Source organism: Poecilia latipinna, unplaced genomic scaffold (genome assembly GCF_001443285.1).
Source record: "Poecilia latipinna isolate Pla-1442-1.1 unplaced genomic scaffold, P_latipinna-1.0 Scaffold20, whole genome shotgun sequence".
In the NCBI taxonomy this organism is placed as follows: Eukaryota; Metazoa; Chordata; class Actinopteri; order Cyprinodontiformes; family Poeciliidae; genus Poecilia; species Poecilia latipinna.
The window spans coordinates 744,539-761,431 of NW_015112636.1; the positions used below are offsets into that span (position 1 = coordinate 744,539).

Below are 16,893 nucleotides of genomic sequence, written 5' to 3' on the forward strand. Positions count from 1 at the left end.
TTCCCAAAAGGTGGGAGCTGAAAAATTTTTTTTTTTTTTTTTTTTTTTTTTTTGTTACAAAGTAGGAACAAGTTGTTGCGTGTTCAGGTGGCTTCCTTCAAGAACAGCCACAGGAAAGATGCGCCAGTCTTGATAACACCAGAAACGGCCACACACACACACCAAAAATAAAATAATAATGATAAAAAATAAAAATAAAAAGGTCATGGCCAGAGCCGTAATGTAAGACGAGGAGGGCGGCCTGCTGCTCCTGTAAGTCAACAGCCAAGCAGCAGCTGTGGCTGCAGCACTAATCAGTATTTCAGCTACGACAGTGGCTAAATCCCTGCAATGAACTGGGTCAAACTCTGGGTTACCACTGTGTTTGATCAGTTGTTTTCTTTTTTTCTCTCTGTTTGACTCATGCGTTTAGTCGCACTGTAAAAACTAGGGATAATTACAGGGAGCTTGTTGATGTCTGACAGGAGCGGCGCAACACATTAAACTGCTTAACATTTTCGTTATTGCTTTAATTTATGTTGAAGTGCCTGGCCACTAACTTAAAGGATGTTAAATTAGATGTGCCATTAAAAACAATGTACTTCAGAAACACAAGAATAGCTTTTACATGTAGATTTTTTAGATAAAGGGAAAAAATAAAATATGCACAATTGCATACTTTTAGACAGAAAGGAAGGTCAACAAAGCAAAAAATCCAGCAGAGGCGGTGAGCAACGGCAGCAGACAGCCAGACAGCAACAGGTGGCTGCAAACAGGAGGAACTTCAACACTGAGTTCAAATGTCAGTGTTGACAGAGCTCAGTATTTTGTAGTCGTATTTTTTTGTTTTGTTTTTGAACGTCTTTATCTAAACTGTAAATGTTCAGATGTTTGTAATGATCTAGGTGCAGCTTTTGCAGAAAATGCATTTGAAGTTGAACTTGAACACAACAAAACCAGATCTCTCCCTCTCTGTCTCTCATATGATAAGTCATGCAAGTGGATATCAGTTGTTTTCATGTCGATAAACTGAGAGGAGAGAAACTCCGACCGCATAATGCGGGGAGATGGGCTGATTACTAGCCAGGAGGGAGGTAGGCTGAGGTTTGAGGAAGAAGAAAAATAGTGCAACAATGTTGTTTTGAAGTGTTGAAGTCATTTTTAATGGTGTGCAGAGAGAGTTTTCTTCTGCTGCTTGGAGCAAAGAGAGATAGAGGGCTGCTTCTATCCACCCCTGTTGCTGCAGACTGCTGTTCAGCTGGCTGAAAGGAGACTGTTCACTTTTCCCTGAGACAAATTTGGCCGGCTGTAAAGAGAACAACAAAAAAAATTATGGAATATTCTGTGGAAATATTCCAAATTTAAACATGTTTCCCCCTTTATTTTCTTTCTAAGTATATCAAAATTCATATGATAAATAACTATTATACATAGCATTATCAAAACTAGTAATTTATGCATTATGTTATTTTAACAATAGAAGGAATAATTGCTGCATTTCTGTTTCTAAAAACAACAAATGTGCATATCAAAGTTTTGTTACTGTTAAAACACTGAGTTTTATTGTGCTTTGGGAACTTCTTAGCGCCCCATATGAAGTATTATACATTATACCTTCTAGAAGTTAAGGTTTAAAAGTGAAGTATCTTCAAAGACTCGCTCTGGGCAGGAACGATTTCCAGTAGCAGTCGGTCTCGCAACGAATCTCAAGGAGCCTCTGACTGAAGACTGTTGCTGTCTGACAGTCTGATGACTTTACTGGAAGACACAATCAGTTGTTAACTTTTGCTGCTCCTCTTTAAACCGTTTATTGTATCGCTTGTCGTTTCTCGCGATACTTTTCTTGTCATGGTATGAATTTTGATTCATCACTGCCAAAACTGTTGTTGGCATTGTTAGTTTTACAAGTGTATCCCGTTTTTGCTCAATGAAAGCATCAATGAATTATAAAATATGATTAAATCCAGTTACAATTTACAGTTAAGTGAAATAAATCACGCTTCTTTGTGTGACTGGTGTCCTAAAGAGGCATAAGACAAATAGGAATGTTTTTCAAGAGCAGCATTTGTGTTTGTGGGGCCATTATTGCTGTGACACAAAGTGGCAGCCATATAGTTAACCTAAAAATAAAGCAACAAAAAGTCCTGATCGCCACTCATCATTATCACAACAGCACCACAAAATATTGCGATTTAAACTTTAACTTCTTATCCCCCTAATAGTTAGAAATCCATACATTTTTGGTATACTTTTAAAAAGTGGAAGCATTTCTACTAAAGTGACCAGCTGCTGTAGTAGCCTGCAGCCAGGTTGCGTTGCACTAAATGCTTTCCATCCGATCTGCCTCTGATCTATAGTGTGTAAAGATTTACCAAATAAAATCTGACATCGAGTTCAAAATAAATTATGGAATAAATTCCCCACTCAGCTGTACTTCTCTTTAAGTAAAACATGCAGATTTCAATAAATCCACTCTCTTTTTTTACTCTCCCCTCACCCCTTCTTTATTTTATTTATTTTTTGCTAAGCCAATAACTTCCCTTTACACATTATTTTAAGACCCTCTTTTAACATTTTTCTGCAGTTTAATTGCTGTACTCGAATAGTTAAGATTGAGTTTGCAGTGGATATGCACTTGAACATTTTTACACGCAAGAACTCACAATAGGACATGGTGTTTGTCTGGTGGGGCCTTTAATCTTCTATATAAATACGAGAAGAGCTTTTTCCTTTTTTTTTTCATTATCCTTTAATGTCAAGCAATTACCCTCTAACTGTATCCACTTTTGTTCCCTGCCATTTAGATCTGACCTGTAAGAGCAACGGGAAAGCGGTATCTTTCTGGCAATTTCTGTTCGCCGGTGACTTCGGCTGTTTAATATGCTTAATCGTCGTCATATGAGAACAATTTAAGGCTCGAAACTCATAATTGTATGGAAACAGAAATGGAGGGACTTCGTGTGTAATGATTTTTAGCTCTTCTAAGAGTGAAATTGGCTGCAGTAGTGAAAGCGCAAACTGAAACTACTATTTGAATGTTAGTTTTTTTGTTTAGGGTTTTTTTTTTTTTTTCAGGGCTTCAGCAACTGTTAGATTCCTGCGTTCCCCCCTCTCTCCCCGCCCCACCCGAGCAGCACATACAAGTGTAAAAACCAATTTTTTGCGGGAGGAAGAACAAAAAGCCTTCCATAAGATACAACGCACACACACAGAGGAGGTCCGGACGCGGTGGTTAAGACGATGCAGGGTGCTCACCTTCTAATTGCCTGTCTCCACCGCTTACGATCTGGTTTCACAGTTAACCGTTGTTTCCACCCTCCCTTTCCATTGTGAGCACAGATGTTTCCGAGCGCGGCGCAGGTGTAAAGTAGTGCTTCTCGCACTCCAGCAGGAAAGAGCGGGGCCCAACCGCCCGCTGCACCGCTGCCATCGCACTCAGGCCGCGCTTTTGGCTGTTTGAACCCCCCCTGAGTTGCGTGTATAGGCAGCATTTTTAGAATTCCTCAGGAAGTCTGGTCGCTCATCAGAGATCACGCTTTGATGCATGTAGTGTAATTATGGTGTGTTCTTATGCAAAACAAGAATATATTGCAACCTCACTTTGATTTTGTTATTTATTTTTTCTTCACTGTTGCTGGTGGTGGGTACAAAGCAAACATTTGCTTTGTTTTGTTTGATGCGTAAAGTAGAGCAGCTGAATCAAAGTTCTGACGTTTTTCTGGTGAAGATTGATGTGTACGATAGCGCCGCGTGGAAGGTGGTTGACTGACGAACACCATGGCTGTTGTGATGTGTTTAGAGGTTTTCCTTTTTTGTGATCAATGTTCGGTTAGTGTTTGGTAGAAAGAAACGAAAAAGAGATGCATCGATCAGAATTTTCTGGTCACCAATTTTATTTTTAATTAATCGAAAACTATATACTGACAAAATTTGAAATTCAAAGAATGTTGCTGCCAGATTATTGAAAAAATAGATGAGCTCAACAAATACTTTTTTTGTTTGTTTTTAATCTATATTTACGTTATTCTACCATTAGATTAGTACAAAGTAAGATTATAACCATTCAGCTTTTAAGTGTTTAATCAACATCTGATCATTCATGGAACTACTTTGAAAGAATCCTCCTTTAGAAATGTGGGCTGTGGACACCGGCGTTGGCATCGGACGTCTGTTCTGCTGCGCTGTGTTTAACACCGACATTATATTTTAGCCTGGAATAGCTTCGCTGATGGGTCAATTCCTCTTAGCACAACTTGAGCATACAGTAGTCTTTTCAGTGTTCAATCAGATTGTTGTTTTTTAGTAAAAATAAACCTCCAGTGGGTCAAGAGAAGCGGCGTCAGTGTCCATCGCCGTTCACCCATGTTGCTTGTTCATCACATTTACAGATGTGCCAGAGACATACAAATACAAAGGTTATGCCTCAGGACTTTTGCCTTAAAAAAAAAAAAAAACTGACAAAAAAAAAGTGATTAATTGTGTTAAAACCTATGTAATTTATCTAATGGCATAAAAATGATTTATCATTGGTAATTTTGCTCAAGGATTGGGCATTTGTCATGTATTGTTATTGTGAATATTTGTACATGAAAATAATTTAGATTTACTCGCATAATGATGAAGTCCAGTTAACGATGTTTGAACACTCCATAAAACTGGATCGTATAGAATTTTTATTTTTGCAATTTTCTCCACTAATTGAAAAACATGATTCAATTCAGTTACAGTTAGTAGCTTGGTGATAAAAATCACACTTCTCTACGTAAGTGCAGCTGGTATTTTAAGAGCAGTCTTTGTCTTTCGGGGGCTTTCATTGCGCCCGTCATGCAGTGAATCATACTGTTGCTTAAAAAAGATGGCAAAGAAACTTTTTCTTATTGTTGCTTTTGTCATTTTCACAATAAATTCCACAAAATGTTGGGATATTTTAAGTCTTTATCGCCTCCTTCTACCAGCAGTTGTCAATTTGCAACATCAGCGGGGGGAGCAACTTTCCTAGGGAATCTAGATTCTTACTTTAACAAGGGCACAACCAAATCCTGCCATCATTTCCAAATGCAGCGTGTTTGAAAACTCAAAACAGTAAAAATAAAGCCTTTTCTGTCCTCTGTTCAGCTTTTCTGTTATTTGCAGAAAGCAAGGGGGTTGGTGATATGGACTTAAAATTTTATCACAATATTTCGTGGTACTATTGTGATAATGAATAAAGTGACAGTAAGAGCGGGTTATTACTTATTTCTTTTAGGTAAGTTTAAGTGGCTCTCACTGCAATCATATATCCACAAACGCTGCTCTTGAATAAAAACATTGAAATTAGTTTCTTTAGTGTGATTTTGTATCACTAAACTACACACAGTAACTGCTAAATGTATGTTCAAGTTTATTGATATTTATTGATGCTGTCAATGAAGAAACAGTGAATAAAATAGTAAAGCTAACAATCCCATTAATATCGATAGTTTTTTTTTTTGTCTTTTTTTTTTACACCGTTAAATGGAATTTATCTTTTATCACAATAAAGAATAAACGATACAATAAATGTATCGTAGCGGGAAATCTTGCTCGCTTTCTGTCATCCTGAACAGACATATGCTGACATGTCGGAGGAAACGTGTTTGCCTTTCAAATCCGTCTCTCCCGACTTTCTTCTTAAACATCAAACTGATATCGAAAACGGCTAACTTTGGGTTCTTCAGTCGATAACAGCTTCCCCACACCCCAAGAGTGTTCTCTGCGTGACACGGCACGTTGCGTTTAATGATCAAAAAAAGTCGATTTTTGAGTTTTCGCCTCTTGAGATGCCGATCAAGCCGAAACCATCTAATTGCTTTGTGCTTCTCTATTTAAAATTTTCTTTTTTTTTTTTTTCTTCAGCTCACATCTTTTAAATTAGAGTAAATCCTTCAGCTTTCTGTTACCAGAGATAAGACTTTTTTTTTATTTCTAAGGTTTCTTGACTAAAAATGCCTTTATTATGGGGAATGGGGAGGCGAGACTAGGCTTTAAAATGGATCAGGAAGATTGTCGTTATCAATACCAACCTGTTTCTGAGTCCCACCTTAGGTCCACCTTGACGACAAACGGCGTACACCTCTACCACAAATTTCCCAGCTTAACCCTACTCAGACGAAAGACCACTGCTTCTCCACAACCACGAGTAATCACTTTTTCACGCTCGATGCGTCTGAACTTGAGTTAAGGTATCCCCCTGAATTGTAATGGATTAATTGGTTGAATATACGGCGGGAAGGCTCTCTCAGTCTGCCCGAGCGAAGCAGGACTAAACGGCTGTGTAATGAACAGGCCGTGTTGTTGCGGATTAGTTGAAATGCCTACAAGGATAAATCGAGGCCCACGAACGCCAGCAGGGGAACGCATGCGAGTGCTTGTAAGGCATCGCGTTTGTGTTCTAAGGTAGCCGGCATGTGTTGCGTGTGTTTAGGTAAACATGGGTTGATAAGCAGCAGCCCGAGCCAGCAGCGGGGCGTAATGTTCCTGCTTTAACACTTAATAACCCTGCTGGTGATTTAGTGCCTGCGAAGATTTCTCCTCTGGGTTCTCTGCGTAAAAGCAGACTCCGCCGCTGCCAGCAATCGGCAATAATACGGATTAAAAGCAGTGAAACTATACGAACCAGAACTACTTCATCATGATGTGTTTTGAACATTCTGTTCCTTGTAATCCTAAACAGTCCTGAACAAAATCTTCCAAATGCATTGCCTTCATGAATTCCTTGGAACCCCTGAACTTTCGTCACGTTACACCAGGGCCGGATTTACAAGGATGTGGGCCCCTGAGCTGGAGACTTTGGGGTCCCTATCCACTAATCAAAACTTATTTTACCAATGCAAATGACATTAATAGTTAGTCCTATATATCAGCAGGATGGTTAATACGTCCCCTAGCTGATGTTGTTCCCAAAGAAGTCTACTGTAACGATATAGTTTTCAAACTGTTGAATATTATGTTAATAAAAAATCTAATACGCTGCAACTCACCTATGAGTTTCATACAAAGAACAATGTTTGTTTTTAAATAAAAAAAAAACAACTTTAAAATCTTTGGGCCGCCCCCAAAAAATTGAGGCCCTGGGCGACCGCCCCTCTAAGTCCTTTCTAAAGTCTGGCCCCATGTTATAGAAGTAAAAACAACAATCAAAAAGCAACACACCACAAGTCCATGCTTAGTTTTAAGATGAATCAGTCTTTATATAGTTCTTATTTTTAATTTTGATAATTCAAAATCTGAAAAGTATGCCATTCCTTTTCCTTCAATCCCATTTACTCTGATGCTACTAAAGTAAAGACAGCATCCATTTGCCTTAAGAATGTATCTAATTGGTAAAGAGTCAATTAACTAGGGCTGCACGATAAATCGACATTGGCCGGTTTTGAACATATCGGTATCGGTCCAGTAAGTAAACTGGCCTGTTTTATTCACAGAAACGTCCTAATCTGTTTCATTTATGGCTTTGGTTGTGTTTGGTGTTTATTTCTAATTCATATCCACTGTTTTTGGTTGTTATGTTTTATTTGTTTTGAATATTTAAAAGAAAAAGTCTTCCAGTTCCAGCATTAAATGTTCACGTTTATTGATCTTTGAGAGGACAAATTTTCCTTATTATTGTTATTATTGTTGTCATGCCATTTTCAGTATATCACTTGAAAATCAGTGTGAAAATGACAACATAATCATTCATCACAATAATTTCTGAGGCCATGTATCTTCCAGCCAAAATTTGTTACTGTGACGTATAGCAATAAATTTTATAACAAAATTTGCAAGGCACTTTAAGAACCATTTTTCTTTAGTTTCCTCCCTCCCTCTTTTTTTGTTTTACAGCAGTAATCATCAAAGAGAAACAATATAATCTTTTTTTTGTAAAAACTGCTTATTACACTTCATTTCCTGCCTCTCCTCCCCAAAAGGTGCTGAATTGTACACCAGCGAATCCTCCCCCGCCTCACTGTCTTTTCCTCCCTCTCTCCCCTCGGTTGCAGGCTGACTTGACGGGGATCAAATGGAAGAAGTTCGTGTGGCAGGGTCCCACCTCTGCCCCCATCCTCTTCCCGGTGACGGAGGAGGACCCCATCCTGTGCAGCTTCAGCCGCTGCCTTAAGGCCGACGTGCTGAGCGTGTGGCGGCGCAGCCAGCGGCAGGGCTGGAGGGAGCTGTGGCTCTTCTGGTGGGGGGACGACCCCAACTTCGCCGACCTGATCCACCACGAACTCGCAGGTAAGAGGGGACCGTTCCCCTTCGCTTCTATAGAGGCTTACAGAGCGATGCCCAAGGTGGCTGTAGTTTCTCAATAATGGAGGTCGTTGAAACGGGTAGTTTAGGGGGGGAGAAGATGGGGGGGGGGGCCTTTAAGAGGAAATAATTTACTCTGCTGCTGCAAGAACATGGAAAGAAAAAAGTATGACTAGAAAATTCACTTTTTTACCTGTGAAGCGATCGTAGATTCACTCAAGGTTACGCGCCTATAAAAGAAAGATGGCTGTAAAAGATAAAAAGGGAAAGTGTGGTGCTCAGAGCTTTTATAAAGGAAACACTTGAACATGATGTCAAGATTTGCTATTGATTGCGCCGTAAAAAAGAAAAAAAAAAAAAAAGATTCGAGAGGGTGATTGTCAGGTCGGACGCCCTGTAAGTGAGAGCAGTAAGGAAGTGTTGTTATCCGTGTAATCTAACACCGCCTTTACCCAATCGGCTGACTGATAATCCAGCCGACCCTGCTGCCGGTGCCAACATCTGCAGGGCCTTTCGGGTTCCTGGCAGACACCGGGGCGTTTCGCCTGCACGCTTGCGACAAATCTTTCGGACAAATCGGCACTCTGCATTCTAGCTTGGCGCGACGCAAGCAGACGTAGAGGCATAGGTGGGCAATCGTTACTTGAGAGAGAAGTACAGTCCAGCACAGACAGCCATGCAGAAACGAGGCCGACGCATCGACTCTCTGCTTTCTGCTTCTTTTTTTTTTTTTTTTCCCCTCCTAAGAGCAGCATGAGATGTGGAAGATGAAATGTGCATGAAAAGCCGTCTTCATGCACATTTTCTGCCATGTAGATGAAAGTTTGCTTCCTGAGCCACACACAGCCTGTCTGCGGCCCCCTCTCCGCTTCCCTCCCCCCTTTCATTATGAGACTTTGTGCCTGAAGTGGACTCTCGGATTGGGAGCTGAAGGCTACGATGGGCGGCTCATTCAAGCCTAACGGGTGCTGGTAATAACCTGAAGCGGTTGGCTCGGGCCCCTCTGATGGAGTGGGCTTCATTTCAAGCAGGAGGACGTGTTATGGAGCATCTTAATTTGCAGGTTGCTGGAGATGCTGCTGTGCTTTCCACAAGCGCTGGAAAGGAGATGAAACGTATCTCGAGTGTTATGTTGATAGGAAAGAGCTAATTGACCGCTGGCCTGACTTACAACGCAGCATTTTTCTTTGAGGAACGTCTGGAACGCTTTGCATCAGGAGCCCTGTGTGTGTTTTTTTTTTTTACCATTGTCTGCGTCTCATGTCTTAATATGTTGGATTAAGTCATTCCCACATGGGTGTGGCATACTACTTTCTTTCCTTCTGACTATAGATCGGATCTTTAGGATCTTTCTTAAATCTTTTTTCCCTCTGTGACGATGGACAATCTAACTTTAGATTAGGGGTGTCCAAACTTTTTGTCAAATGGGCCAAAATTGACATTTCAAAATGACTTGAGGGCCAAAATACAAACAAGGGGGAAAAAGAAGCAAAATACAGACTTTTTTAAAAAACCTACTTGACAATAAACTATGTTGCATTGCTTTTTTTAATATGAGTAAACCACTCCTATTTTTTTTTTTTTAAATACGTTTATTTTGGCAAGCGATGTGTGAATTGTTGTTGATCCAAAACTTTAAAAAGGTTTTGCAGGTTTGCCTCTAAAAGAGAGGGCCCGATTTGTGAATCTCTTAAGCTCTCCACTGAAAATAATATGTATTTTTTGTCAATTTTGAGCAGTAAAAACAAGAATTAGGCTACTTTTTGAATTAAATAGTATATCTTTAATGAATTCATTAAAAGCAGATCTGGATGCATCAAAGTGTGCTGGATATACTCAGTCCCTACAGGAAGATACAAAAAACCTGAGTATTGAATACTTTGTGCAGTAGCCAACATTTCTGAAGTAAGATTTTAATTTCTGTAATAATTTTGCCCTGGTTAAAAATGAAAAGTCTCCGTCTGTATCAAACACATGTGCTATAGGAGGCAGTAAGCATTATGTTGAATTGGAGTCGGGGGCCGCACAAAGTCGGTCCGTGAGCCGCAAATAGCCCCCGGTCCGCACTTTAGACACCTCTGCTTTAGATAAATAATCAAATACTTGCGGGCGTTAAAGCGCTCCTGCTTCACTGCAAACATCAACCCTAGATATTAAGTTGTCTGTCCAGATACTGGGGGGGGGAGACAAGAGCTTCATTATTTCCCCCTTAATAACCGAGCTACACTGAAAAAGTTGCGTCTGACTTCATCTGCTGTTTTTATTAAAGAAACCAGCTTTGTTTGGTTTCTTAATGACTTCACCAGAACGACTAGATGCCTTCCTAAAACATTTTCTGCTACATTAAACAACAAGCATCACCAAATATATCAGTGGTATATAGAGAGAGAGTGACCGTGCAGTACTTAACTGCATGCAATCAGCTTATATTTATTGCCGTCCAAGTGGTTTTATTGCGACGGTGATGCTGCGTACAGATATTTTTATATATTTAGCAGCCTTAGTTACTATTACCGGGTTTAAAACTAAATTAACAGAAGATGTGTGCTCACTAACGAGCTAACAAGCAGAAGCTGGTGAACGTGAAGCGAGCACCAAGAAAGACTTAAAATAGACATTTTTGTTCTCATTAATGGATTGACACGTTTCCTTATCCGACCACCTGCCCAGCAGCTAATGCTAACAACGTTAGCTGCTACTAGATGTTGCAGATACTCACTTTAATTCCTACAAAATCCATTGAAGACTGGTAACAGTTGTTCAGTTCAATAGATGAGGGTAAGAATCTTGGATTTCCTGTTTATTTGTTAGCTTGTTAAATAATTATTAATGTGTTTATTACCACCTTAAGTACATGAGCCTTGAGGAGCTTTGCTGTCATTATCGGCCGTTATTTATTTATACTGGGGCCAGATTGGGTGTCACAGAGCGGTCAGTGTTACACCGCTCTGCAGTTGGACAAGTTTTAACAAATATTCTACAATACCAATAATGAACCTTTGCAGTTTGTAGCATCCTGATTAGAGATTAGAAGGAGTTTATGGCGGACTGTCCTAAAATGCTTTGCCTGAGGAGATCCAGGTTGATAAATGAGCTTGAAACTTTGTTGGGATGTGAAATGTCTTCCTGCCGCCACACACAAATTTTGACTTTCTTCTTTGCCTCCCAGGAATTCTGGAGCTCTCTCTTGCATTTTGCAGCTTCTTTTTACCGTTTCGGGCAGTGTTGGCGGTAAACATGAAAATCCACTCTTGTCCCTTTTTTCTTTTTCTTCTTCTCCTTCTTCTTCTAATTATTTTGGGCGTCTGAAATGGCGCTCGCTCGTTCCCCGCCACCCTCTTCCACCCTCATTAGATTAGCAGCCTGTGAAAGTCTTTTAATTTTGAGCAAGTGCCATTTGTGCGTACCAGTGTGTCAGTAATCCCCGCTCTCCGGGGGAGACGAGGAGGGAGAAGGAGGGAGCTGCAGAGCTGGGGAGTAGCGAAGGGCGGAAAACTTGAGGGATCTTTTAACGTCTGGCTCTTAATCACCATTGAAGGAACAAACCACCGAGCTCCCTCTTCTTCTTACGCTGCCGGACGACCCGCCCTGCTCACTCCGACACTACGAGAAAACCAATTCTAATCTTCCCCTGGCCATGCACAGGAATTATCCCCAACAAGCGAGCGCTGTTGCTGAATTAAACAGCTTGCCTCCCCCATCTTACCAGTTCAGCATAGGCATGCATTCTCATGCAAATGATCTCTCCAATCCTTCTCCTGACCATAGGCATCCGACATGAAAGATAAATAGCCGCTTTTCCCCCCCCCCCATCCTTTTTTTACGATACACAAATTTTCCCTTCAATTTGAATCAACCACTGCACAGTTTGCAACAAATTCAAGCGATGTTTTCATCTCCTCAATGAGTCGGAGACAAATGGATGCTCTTTTTTTTCTTTTAGTAAAGCTGAGAAATGATTGGACGTAACAGGGGAAGGTCAAAGGGAAGAGGCAGTCATCTGCTGCCTATAACATTTTATCGCCGCGCCGTCTCTGCTCTGGTCACCGGAGTCCCCACATGTATTCATTGCTGGGCGCTGCAGCCAATCTCCTGGGATTGCTAAAAGAAGAAGTGGGGGATGGGTCCGAATGTCTCCTCCACTAGTTTGATGAACATTGTTTGAGATCCATGCATTGATGGAAGGGGATAGAAGCCGATGACGGCAGCTCTATTTTTTTTTAACATCGTCTGGAATTGGTTATCGTCTTTTTGTCAGTGGTCTCTGGATTGTGACTTAACGAAGTTCACAAGTTCCCCCCCCCACTTTTTGTTTGTGTCATGACTTTCCTCTGTGCATTTGAATCAAGGGTGAAATAAAAGGGGCTCTGTCTTGCACCTCAGGGCGGAACATCTAGTTCCAAAGGGCATATTTCAGTAGTCTGTGCAGGGCATGTTGACTGAAAGTTTCACTTTCTTCCAGGTCAGCCTGGATTTTCTCTTTCTTTTTTTTTTCTCCATTCTGGTCTTTGATGATATTTCAGCAGAAAATTATTGAACTGCTTTGACTGCAGCAGAAAAAAAAATATCTGAAGCTCTGCTGTAAGAATGCAGATGTTTGCTGACAGCAAATGTGAGAGCATATACTGACATGTCCCGGTTTGTTACCATCCCAGGCTTAAAATAATGTCATCTTCTGTTGCAGTTCACATCAAAAAGTAGGAAGTTTAGTTCCTTTTGTTAAACGGAGAGGAAAAAAATTCTTTACAAAATAGCACTTCACATATCTTTTTAAAAATACAATCAGCTGAAGCTTTTTTTTTTTCTTTTTTTTTAAGATTTTAGACCAGTCAGATGTTTAAGTTGTCCTATTATTAATTATCCACAAACTGCTTCTATCCCTGGGACACCTGCTGTATAGAGGCTCATTTACTTTACTGTAACAATATCTTCAGTGCATAATTTTGAAATACTGAGTGAGTAGAGAATATCTTTAATTTCCCCCACCTACTGGTATATGTGTACCTTCAAACTGTTACCCTCTCAAGAGCTTGATGTTCTCAATTCACTTCAGTTCGTCTGATAAATCTTGTTGTCTGTCATCCCTCAGCAGGTTTGGTTAAGTGTCTAATCCCCAGGTTTTTTTTTTTAAAATGAGAGCCAAAATTGTCGGATTGAGATCATACTAAGGCAATGAAATTAAGAGGAAAAGTTAATTTCTGAAGACATTTGATATTTTTATCTCTTAGACTTAATTGAAGCAAGCAAAGTAGTTTAATTTTCCTCCATAAAGAATCTGTAAGTCACCGTAGAGCCAAAGATAAAAAGGGTCTTACACAATTGCCATGATTAAAAAACAAACAGGCAAATCATTTCCAAAAAAGATTTGGAGCTCCATTATATTTTTTTTTGTTTGTTTTTTGTTGGCACATGTCATCAATTGCTGTAAATTACCAAGTTTAATCAATGAAACATGGTTGATAGAGAAATACTTTACCAAAAACAAAAAAAAAGAATAATAATTTTGTCTGTGAAAATCTTCCCCTAAAATAATTTTCGTCCTCATCGACCGCCTGTGCATGCCGAACAGATTCTCTCTAAAATCGACTTTTTGAGCTTTATATCATGTTACAATGTCATTTTCTCATGCAAAGTGTTTCTTTTGAGTCCTTCCGATTTTTTTTTCCCTCTCTCAAATGATGAATTTTCAAAAAATGTAAAAGTGAATTTATATTGCTGCAAGAAATCCAGGCATTTTACACAATTTTCGCCAGGAATTCCAGCCGTCTTGTGCCTCTGTAATGGCTTGTTTCATAAGTGCCCTTAAAGGACTGCATTTGTGGAAGGAATACTTGACAAGGAAGCTTCTTTGGCAACAAACACACTGGTAGACCTCTCTGCTCACTTTTATGAGCTTCTGTTCATGCATGCTCAGCGGTCCTGTTGCTCAAAGTGGCAGATGTGTTTTCACGTCTCCACTTATATGCCGAACATGTTAAGAAGAAGCTGCTCCCCCACTGACGGCTGTAATTGTCGAACAAGAGATGTGTTTGAGTGGAAGGGCTTCCATCGGGTGAAAGGTACGATGGCGTATCGTACATAGAAAACAAGGAGTACATTTCCACCAAAAACCAAGGAAATTTCGGAGCTCCAAAAGTCAAACATTTGCAAGAAAAAGCTCAGAAATTTTCTAGGAATGTTCAGATTTTTTTTTTTAATGTATGACTTTGGAAACTCTGAACTGTCCAAGTTTTTTTTTTTTTTTTCACCCAAAATATTTCTGATTTTTTTTTTTTTTGGAATATTTTTTTTCCTTCTACAATTACCCTAGTGTGGCATCGTAGGAAGACTATGTGTAATAAAAACTGTAGTAAATGTTAAAACACATCTGGTTTGTAAAGGCCCGACTCGGCACCTGTAATCCCGTCGCACAGATTGCTGCGACATGCGCTGCCTCCTCGAGCAGTCGCAGAAGCGGTGACACGCACCACCACGACCCAGTCATGAGATGATGTAATGCATAAGACGAACGAGTCCAACAAACGCCAAACACTCCCCACAACTCCAGGCAAGGATTCAGGAAGGAGAAACGCCACTCGCTCTTTGGAATTCCCAAGCGTTATCGACTCGGACAACCTGTGAAAGTCGGGCAGAAAGATGACATTCTCTACACATCGCCCGACCATCAGCATGAACAAAGTGTGTCCAGAAGCATTAATCGGGAGGCTTGTGTGAGTCCCGTCCACGGGGCTTGCCGGGCCGAGACGATGTGCATCAAAGAACAATTAGACACACTTGGTTAACCTTAGCTCTGGAGTGGCGCTGCTTCCTCTCCGCTCGTTTCAGACATCTTCGAAACTCCGGGCGCGTAACGGCTGAGATTGATGAGTTGATAAACCCGGACCTGGCTCTTGGGAGGGGAAAAAAGTGGCCGATGGCTTTTGTGCTTGGGGATCAATTTTCCAGGGCTAATCTCCTGCCCTGCGAAACCACCCTGTGCTTTCCTCTTTTCCTCCCGCTCAATCTCCATCTCCTTCTCCTGGTCTCTCTCTGATGGATCTCCTTTGGCTGGCATAGCGCAGAGACTCAGCCATGCGTACCGTCCTGGCCCGTGGGTTTAGTCCAGCATTTTTTTTTTTCCCCCTCCTCATCTCTGCTGAAGAAATATTCTTTAATTAGTAATGGAGACTTTTTACAGAGTGCTCCCTCTCTTTCCTTGCAGATAAGGAAGATCTGAAGGGAAGGAGAGTGCCTCTTGGCCAGCCTGGGTTCAGTTCCCCTGAGCACCATTGATCATAAACCATTAATCTTTCTGTTTAATGACTGACTGCTGCTCTAATTGCATAAACATAGATGAGCAACTTTTAGAGAAAGACACCTGTCCTTTCCCCCGTCCTTAAGTTGAAAGGATCCATCGGTCCAGACAAAAACAAACCACTTAAAATATTTTGAATGCGTGTTCTGCAAGGGCACGGCAGATGTTGTAGTTTTTCCATCCCGGAGACGTGAACGTTCTTTATGGCGCTGCTGTGCTTCTGCCTAAGCGCTCTTATAAAGGTCAGCTCATCTGGGTTGGCTTCATAGGAGGCAGAGACGTGAAAGTGTCCCAAGCTTCACCTGAGCCCATAAATCTTTGTCTAAATGAGGTCGCTCATCGTTCAGCCCCTACGCTTCCCGCTTGCCACCATTCCCCACCCTGCCTACCACATGCACGCTCCCAGATGTGTAAGCAAACCAGGATCTTAAGCGACCAGCACTGCAGGTTTGAAATCTACGTACCCTTTGTTTGCGTCTGTGCGTATTGAATTATATCGGCATAGAATTCAATGCATTTTTTTAATGCGATTGGTTGAGAATTAACATATCTTTTTTTAATCTTTTAGCAAACATTTCAAAAAGATTCCAGCTTTGAGCTGTTGCGTACAAACCTTTTAAATTTGGAGATGTCTCATAACTGTAGTTTTAAAGAAATCAGTGACGACAGATGAGACTCCTGGTTGCGTAGCAGGCAGTATTTTCTTCAAGTACTTGATTTACATCAGAATATTTGTCTAAAACCATGCAGTAGGATGGACAGTACGTTTATTTTATCCATTAGGGTACCCTAACCCTAATTTAAATTAGGAATAATAACGCCATATGACAATAAAGTTGAAATAATTAGAATAAAGCTTTAATAGATTGAGTCTGTTTTGAAGAAAAAAACCCCCACATTGACTGAGCTGGTCACATCAGATCTTGACTCTATCAAAGCTGTTATGTCATTAAAACAACTTTTATTCTTGTAATTTTAGGATGTTCATCTTTATTCTGGTAAGAATTGGGTCTTTTCTCTGCTGCTATCATGACTATATTCTTGTAATTAAACAAATTCTCGTTATCTGGCCTTTATACTCCGCTGTATAACTCGCAGAAGGGATGATTGGAAAATGTTTGCCATCATTTGTAATTTTGTATTTAGAAAAGAAAGCTAGAAAAAATTTTTTTTGATTAAAACCGGAAATCGGATCTGTTTTATTTTTTAATTTTAGCCTTCATGTCCTTTCAGTTCTGAGTTTTAAAATGAACGGAAATGTCTTCAGGTTTATTTGAGATGGTACTCTCACAATCGGAAAACAATTTAAGTAAGTTTAGGGTCTGGTTCGCAGAGTATGAAGTTAATTTTTTATTTTTCCCCAATTATTC

At 40.4% G+C, this 16,893-nt stretch overlaps 1 protein-coding gene across 1 annotated transcript in view; it reads left to right on the forward strand.

The window, feature by feature from the left end:
• Positions 1 to 16,893, forward strand: part of med13a (mediator complex subunit 13a) — a 39,623-nt gene that overhangs the window by 11,070 nt on the left and 11,660 nt on the right. The window contains exon 2 of the mRNA XM_015035528.1: positions 7,980 to 8,214. Coding sequence (XP_014891014.1) covers positions 7,980 to 8,214 — 235 coding nt within the window. The remainder of the gene's footprint in view (positions 1 to 7,979; positions 8,215 to 16,893) is intronic.